At 41.3% G+C, this 7,297-nt stretch overlaps 2 protein-coding genes across 2 annotated transcripts; one reads left to right on the top strand and one right to left on the bottom strand.

Moving 5' to 3' along the window:
- Positions 1 to 417: 417 nt before the first annotated feature.
- lsm5 (LSM5 homolog, U6 small nuclear RNA and mRNA degradation associated) lies at positions 418 to 2,418 on the top strand. The gene is made up of 5 exons (XM_085419211.1): positions 418 to 555; positions 1,066 to 1,161; positions 1,896 to 1,923; positions 2,009 to 2,081; positions 2,177 to 2,418. Exons 1-5 carry the CDS (start codon positions 519 to 521, stop codon positions 2,207 to 2,209), a joined length of 267 nt encoding a protein of 88 aa, XP_085275337.1. The 5' UTR covers positions 418 to 518; the 3' UTR covers positions 2,210 to 2,418.
- Positions 2,405 to 7,282, bottom strand: psme2 (proteasome activator subunit 2). The gene is made up of 11 exons (XM_085419210.1): positions 7,061 to 7,282; positions 6,742 to 6,774; positions 6,563 to 6,625; positions 6,377 to 6,463; positions 4,983 to 5,031; positions 4,784 to 4,881; positions 4,611 to 4,679; positions 4,410 to 4,477; positions 4,258 to 4,312; positions 2,927 to 3,013; positions 2,405 to 2,740 (listed from the first exon to the last, which is right to left on the bottom strand). The coding sequence occupies exons 1-11, from the start codon at positions 7,106 to 7,108 to the stop codon at positions 2,660 to 2,662; spliced, it is 738 nt and encodes a 245-aa protein (XP_085275336.1). The 5' UTR covers positions 7,109 to 7,282; the 3' UTR covers positions 2,405 to 2,659.
- Between the last annotated feature and the right edge of the window lie 15 nt (positions 7,283 to 7,297).

A 7,297-nucleotide genomic window follows, 5' to 3' on the forward strand; every position in this document is an offset into this window, starting at 1 on the left:
CGATCTGGAATTTCATTGATATTATCAGACAGCTTGCCCTAGAATAAAGTCCGGATAATCTGCATCTAAAAAATAGATAGTTAGCTTAGCTCTTGTGTTTCCCGCTCAATAGACAACGTGCATGTCACCTTAAATTCCACCTGTCAAGGAGAGATGAAGCATAAATATCCGCGGTCAGATTTTACAGGGGTGAATTATCTTGATCTCTGTTCTGTTCTCTTTTTTAAACACAAAAATGATGTCATGTGTTCCTCGACACAACTTGCGCCATCGTGTGGAGACATACAGAATAATTTAATATCACCCTCAGGTGTGTGTGTGTGTGTGTTTTGTTTGAATTTTTAAAAAGTGTATTATATTTGGTTGCAACCATGAATGTTTGAATTTCTTAAAAAGGAGACTCTTTTGTTTCCCCAGAGACGAAATTCTTCTGGATTGATTGATCTTGTCTGGCTGGCCCACTACTGTTCGTCTGTCGATTACTTCTGGCTTTGTGGAGGGAAGTCTCTTGATTGAACATGTCGGCTACAAACCCGTCGCAGCTGCTCCCGCTCGGTTTGTAAAATCTCTATGATGCTGTTTTTTGTTCCTGACGTCTGTGGGTTTAAATTGGGCTGTTCCGAGTCTGCGTGCGACGGCCGCAGTTTGAGCCGCGGCTCACTGAAAATCATTTTGTAGGCAGATGTTTGCTAGTTAGCATTAGCATCACGCCGGTAGGGAGCTAACGTTGCGGCTTTACTCTCTACAAGCACAAACAAAATGCTTCTTATTTGGTTTAGTTTATTAAAGTGGCAGAGAGGGCAGGTTTCTAGCTGAAAATTTACAGATTACTGGATTATCGTCTATTGCCCTATTGGCATGTTCAAAATAAATTTAAAAATTACATTGTCGTCTTTTTTATTCTATTTAGTTATTAAAAATTTATAGTATTTCAAAGGGTTAACTGTTGAGTCCTTAACAAAGATAGACACCAGTTAATAAAGTAGGTAGGTAAGTGAAGTGTAAAAAGTAGAAACACTCACCTGAATTACAGGATGTGTAATTTCTCTGTGTTTCCTTTTGCAGAGCTTGTGGACAAATGTATCGGCTCCCGAATTCACATCGTCATGAAAACTGACAAAGAAATTGTCGGCACCTTGCTGGGCTTCGATGACTTCGTCAGTATCTTTTAATTAAAACGTGTCCAGATGAGCGAGTTAGTGCACGCCTCAACACCAACAATGTACAAAGTCTTACTGTATTGTGCTGCACACACCATCGACTGTTTGAAGTCATCCATGCTCACAGGTGGAGCCCATGCGATGAGAAGCAGTACGAGAACTATTGTGTTACTTTTTGTTTCTGTTTTATTTAGAAATGTGAGAGAGGACAGTTGCAGAATACCATTGGCACAAAAAGTGTGTAGATCTGTACAAACAAGGGACAAATAGACTGATCAAAAAATTTAAGGAAACAGTCAGTGATCACACTACAACAGTTCAACTTCAGGCATGTCAGGCGTGTCAATCTATCCAGATAGGAGTAATAAACCATGGTAATAGATGGTGGCCACAGACCATTTCCCTCTGCTGTCAGATCTTATTCTGGTGCAGTGGGGCCTGGGTTCCTCCTGCTGTTGGGCTTCTTTCATTTTTACTCTTAAAAGTCTGATGGGGTATTATCATCACCTGAGTGGGCACCTCGGAAACCCAAGTTTGTGAATCCGATAACTTAAGAGGGAAGTCAGCTAGGATTTTTCAAATTGATAACATTGGTGCATCTTCTAAAAGGGCGCTGGTGCTGCTCTCGTGCACGTCTCCACATCCTCCTGCTCGTTTGTGTAAAGCTTTTAGCTGCACTTTGATGTCTCTTTACTGTTTATTGTTGCACAGTTTGTCTTTAACTGTGTGTGTCAGACATGGTCCTGGAGGATGTGACAGAATTGTAAGTACTCCTGTTGCATTTTTACTCTAACTACACCTTTTCTCGGGTTCACCGCTGACTATATTTATAAACAAATGTGTTGCAGTGAAATAACACCAGAGGGGAGGAGGATAACCAAGCTCGACCAGATCCTCCTCAATGGCAATAACATCACCATGGTAAACAAACAAACACCTGATTGTGTCCCATAATCTCCCCCGGTGTTTTAAACCTTCACAGGATGATTTATGGCTGCATATTTTCTCTTCTGCAGCTCATCCCCGGTGGAGAAGGACCAGAAGTATAAATGCCCGGAGGCCGGTTAACCTTCCTGTGTTGCTGTTCTTGACTTTATTATGTAATTATTATTGTTGATGTCTTGTTTTTTCATTGGGTTTTTCCTCCTGAATGAGAAAGATATTTTTGTAATAAGATTCCTCACTGATGAGAGGTGCACATGTCGAAAAGTTTTTCTTTGTTAAAAATAAATCTGAGGATGTCACACAGTCTGAAAAACACTTTTCTTTATTCATTCTTTACCACACAACTTAAAATTTAGTGCAAATCTTGGTATAAAACCAAAGTGTTACCATGAAACAGCAGAACTAAAAAAACCATCCAGTTGTTTATGTGTTTATTTTAAATGTTTATCAAACAAAGAGCCGGATACTTGATTGATATTGAGTTTAGCAGGTGATCAATGCAGCTGAAGGTTGTTTAAATTCATCCCAGTGGCTTTTCCCGTTCCCCGGGAGCCTCAGTACATCGAGGGCTTCTCCTCTCCTTTTGGGTTGGTCACCTTCTCCAGGTTTTTGCTGATGATGTCATAAAGCTCGGCCTGAGGGAAACGAGCAGAGATGCAGATTAATAATTGACTTACAGCAGCTAAAAATACATTGTTAGTGATTAAACTGTTTGAAAATCAGTTTTTTAATCTTAGAAAAACTCAAATATTTTATTTAAGATCCATTTTTTTTCCATGGTTTAAAGTATTTGGGGAGAAATATAAATGTAGGCTTCTTACGTAGAAGCCGCGGATGTCGAGGACGATCACTCTGATATCCGAGTAGATGGCCTGGTCCTTCTCGTGTACGAGTGAGCGGTAGTCCATCTGAGGGCAGAACAAAAAGAGTTAAAGGCATTTTTCATATTTCCTTTTTGTGTCATAAACTTCGAGGCTTGTTGGGATGTTCAGTGACGAAAAAGACTAAAACCAGCTAGTGTTCATCCATCTCTGAGATCTTTGTGTCTTCTCTCAGGCTTTAAGCTCATATTCAGTGTATTTACCTTTGCAGCTCTCATCCACACATGTATTCAGTCTTCCTTCTACTGACTTTAATCCATTTTGAATAGAGTTATCTGACTAATGTGACTTGCTGTGTGTAACAGACAAGAAGTCTGTGATCGGGTTTTGGTGCGTGAAATTCTGGCATCTAATTAGTTTGTTATGTCACAGTAATTAGCAGGCATGTCTGGACAAAAGGGTGGCCAAAAACTAACAGTGGTGGCCAAAATGCTAAAAGTGAGACTTCAAAGTGCCGCTATCATCCACCTTTTATACTGTTCAAATCTGATACTGGCATTAAATCCAGCTGTTCTTTCCACTTGAAAGAAAATTTCCCAAAACTCATCCAGCATCACTTCCTCTGCTCCATGTGGTGGTCAGGATGCACAATATTAGAAAACTATGGGAACCACTGCTCCAGCTATTATATGAGAAAGATTTTTAAGGGCGTTTTTTTATACCTATAGTTTGTTATAACTTTGGTCCGAATCATTTGATGAGTTTGCAAACTTGTAGCTTTTTTCCTGTGATTTGGCTTCTTTTCACCCAGAAAAGAATCCAAGTGAACTCCAAACAAACCAAAGTGCATGATTACAAAAACGTGAGCACATTCAGTCCCCGTATTGGCCAGATGTGCCTGGGGTGGGAGCGACAAAAGTACAAACAGGAACAAGGTGCTGTGTTCTGGAGGATTAGGTCCATTTCATAGCTAGTTGCTAACCTGTACAGACCTTTGTCTACCTTGTCCACATCCCAGAATGCAAACCACATGTAGGTACAGGGAGATGTTTAGCTTATCTAGCAACGTACACCTGGCAGTTTAGATTAAGGTCAGAGTGCATTCACAACATAAATGAACCGTACGGGAGGAACACTACCTCCTCCAAAGGGTCTTTATTACTGTGCTCACATGTGCACAAAAGAAACGCAACGGGGTGCAAATTAAACCAGAGTTCAATTTGAATGAACTAAACACAGCAGGTGTGAAAGCACCCTAAGTGTGTTTGAACTCTGTGGCGCGATGTTTGCAGTCTGCGTTCAAATGCAGAAAGGCAGAGATCATCACTCACCACATGAGTTTCCTTAGAAGCTTTGGCCACAGCATCCCCCCTCTCTGTGAAATACCTGAGGATTTAAACAGTAGTGATGAAAGGCTCCACTCTCAGTAAAATGACACAAAGGCAGCTGCCGCGCTTTAAAGAAGGATTTACGTCCAACCTACTTGTTGATGTTGGTCTGAAAACCGTCGACTTTGGTTCTCACTGCAGCGATTCTCTCCAAGATTTTCTCCTGTGGTTTAAAAAAACCCCAAAAAACCTTAAAGGTCAACGTATTTCTTTATCACATTAATCCAAAAGTTAAAATCAGTGGCTTTATATTCAATTAAAATGAAAGAGCAGCCAATTAAACAGACGACGTATACCTGGATGGCAACTCCGAAGTCATTTCCATCCTCTATCTTTGGGATGAGGTGCTGAATCCAGCAGGTGACCTGCAGTTTGAACCCAGAGCATTAATCCTCATTTTAAAATCATTCTCATATTGTTCCTGTCTTAGAGCATCAATCAGCCCTCAGAGCGGCAGTGATTCACTCACAGTGATGATGGTCTCTCTAAAAGCGACTATCTCTGGTTTCACTCTCTCTAGCACCATTGTGATCTTCTCGTTCCCCTTGATGAAGCCACACTTCGGCGCTGAAGAGCAGAGAGAACAGATGAAGCTTTTGTTCCCCGTCCCCACAGACATCACATGCTACCTTTCAGTTTTCACATGTGTGACTACAAAAATGCCTTACGCTTCTTCTTCTTCTTCTCGTCGTCTTCATTCTTGTCGGTCTCCATCTCCTGAGAGAGACATTTTTTTACAGAGTGAGAAAAGATTGGCTTTACCGGGCGTCTTAAATCAATTAAAAATGTGAAAAATCAGATGTCACAGTAGCAGTTTGTGCACAGCCTTCCTCCTTCTTTTATAATCCTATCTGTGACCCCACAGCAACATGGCAGGGTGGGGTCATTTTTTGATAATCATAGCACATGTTTTGATGTCTCCATAGGTGCTATACCCCTTTTTCCTTCTGCAAGTGAGGAAGCTGAATATTTGCACTCACATTAATCCAGTTAAAATTCATTCAGAGCCAATAAAGACACATTCAAAGGTCAAAGCTGTCACAGTGAGATGTGAGTGTGTCGGTCGACTGTGTCAATTAATGCACTAGTGAAGAGCACGTCAGAAAAGTAACTTTCAGTATATTAAAAAATATAACTGAGATTTCTGGAAGGGCAAAGCTTCTGGTCTCTAATGTCAATAGTTTTCTCAGAAAATTTGAGCTTAATTTTTGTGAAACTGTTCCCTTGATTTCAAAAGCTTTAAGGAATATTATGTGCCTTGTATATGACAAGCTGCAACCAAATATCAGTCCTCTACCTGCAAAGCGGGGTCTTTACAGGCCTCCAAATCTGCTGTCAGAGATCTAAGCTTCTGTCACTATGTTATCCCGAGCTTCACCCTGAGAGTCTCAGGGTGTTTTATTTTAATTCAATAAACAGATGAAATGAACCAAAAGTTACCGACCTTCACTTATCCCAACTTCTGACCATAACTGACCTTTTCTTATTCCTTCTGTATGATATTATAAAGATAAGTTGTTATAATAATGTAATTAGTAGCGTCGTCCTGAATCTTATCTGGATGTCCGGCTCATTATAATTCACGAGCCTCAATTAAAGTTGTCCAAACCAACCCAGATTTATTTTAACATGCGTTGGTACAGCCCAAGTTAAATAATATGTCTTATTACATGTGCATTTCAAATCACAGTGATTGTGTAAAGCTCCAGAAATATTAACTTCCACGCCTGTGTAGTAAAGTGAGGATATTAGAAAACTCCATGGCACTTTTCATAGCTGGGCTGATAGCAGTCTACTAATCAAAAGGTCGGTGGTTCGATCCCCGCCTCCTCAAGTCTACGTGTTGAAGCGTCCTTGCGTGAGAGGCAGGGAACAAGTTCTTATGTCAGTGTATGGGTCAATTAATGTTGCCGAATGACCCAGTTTTTCAAAGTAAAAGCCTTCTCACCGTTTTAGTGGACTGAAGCACATTCATATGGAATGAGTGATCTCAAACACATTCATGTTGGCCATGTTTAGTGAAAGATGAAGCTAAAAGCGTGACAGGCTGCGGCGCTCTCACCTCGTCCTCGGGGGAAGGAGGGTCTGGTATGGGGATGTCCAGAGGAGCCCTAAGGGAAGCTGTTTCTGTGATGCTGAAGCCCTCATCCTGACAAAATAATCAAATAAAAGACAAACACAAGGACAAGAGTGAAGAGCAGTTTTCCCAGATCAAAGGTCACAGAGGCTGTCAGTTAAAATGCTTCACCTTGAGCAGAGAGTCCAGCTTTATGATCTTCAGAGGGATGAAGTCAGAGAAGAGAGTTTCTGCCTGGAAACACACACACACACACACACACAAAGAGGGGCCTCAAGTCATTATTAAGTCACAAAAGTTGGTTTATTTCAATATTTTACTAATTTAACGCAATCAATGTGTCAACTGACCTCCCGATACAGAGCCTGGCGGAAGTTGTCCACCTGTGGAGAAAAGGTGAGCAGACTAAATAAACCAAATAAAACACGGTTCAAGTGCTGACTCACGTTTGTGAAAAGCTTTACTTTCGTTTTCCTGCCCGCTGCGGGGGACTTTCCGCTGCTTTTCAACTATAACCGACTGCTTTCAAACACACCGGGGCTCAACACTCACACCAAGTCCGCTTTAAAGTCACTGCAGGCCGCCGGGAAGCCGTTTAGCTCCTTTACCTTGCAACCTGCCCTCCTCAGAGAGCGCTTACTCCCAAAAAGCAAAAGCTCACCGACTTACCTTCCCCGCAGTCGTGCTGCTTATTTTCAGAGTCGCTGCCTTTGACATGACTAAAGAAACTTTTTTCAGGAATATATTATCATAAATATATCCGCTGGAGCGGTTTAAATGAAGTCCGACGGCTGCAGCACAGGACAATATGTCTGTCTTGTGGATTTTTTTATTTCCTCATTCACTTTGCTTTCGATTTGATATCGGATGCGCCTCCTACTGACTCCCTCCTCCTCTCCTGGCACA

The sequence above is a fragment of the Rhamphochromis longiceps genome, linkage group LG9 (assembly GCF_057381845.1).
Source record: "Rhamphochromis longiceps isolate RC_006_pf linkage group LG9, R_longiceps_female_GT1.1, whole genome shotgun sequence".
Taxonomy (NCBI): domain Eukaryota; kingdom Metazoa; phylum Chordata; class Actinopteri; order Cichliformes; family Cichlidae; genus Rhamphochromis; species Rhamphochromis longiceps.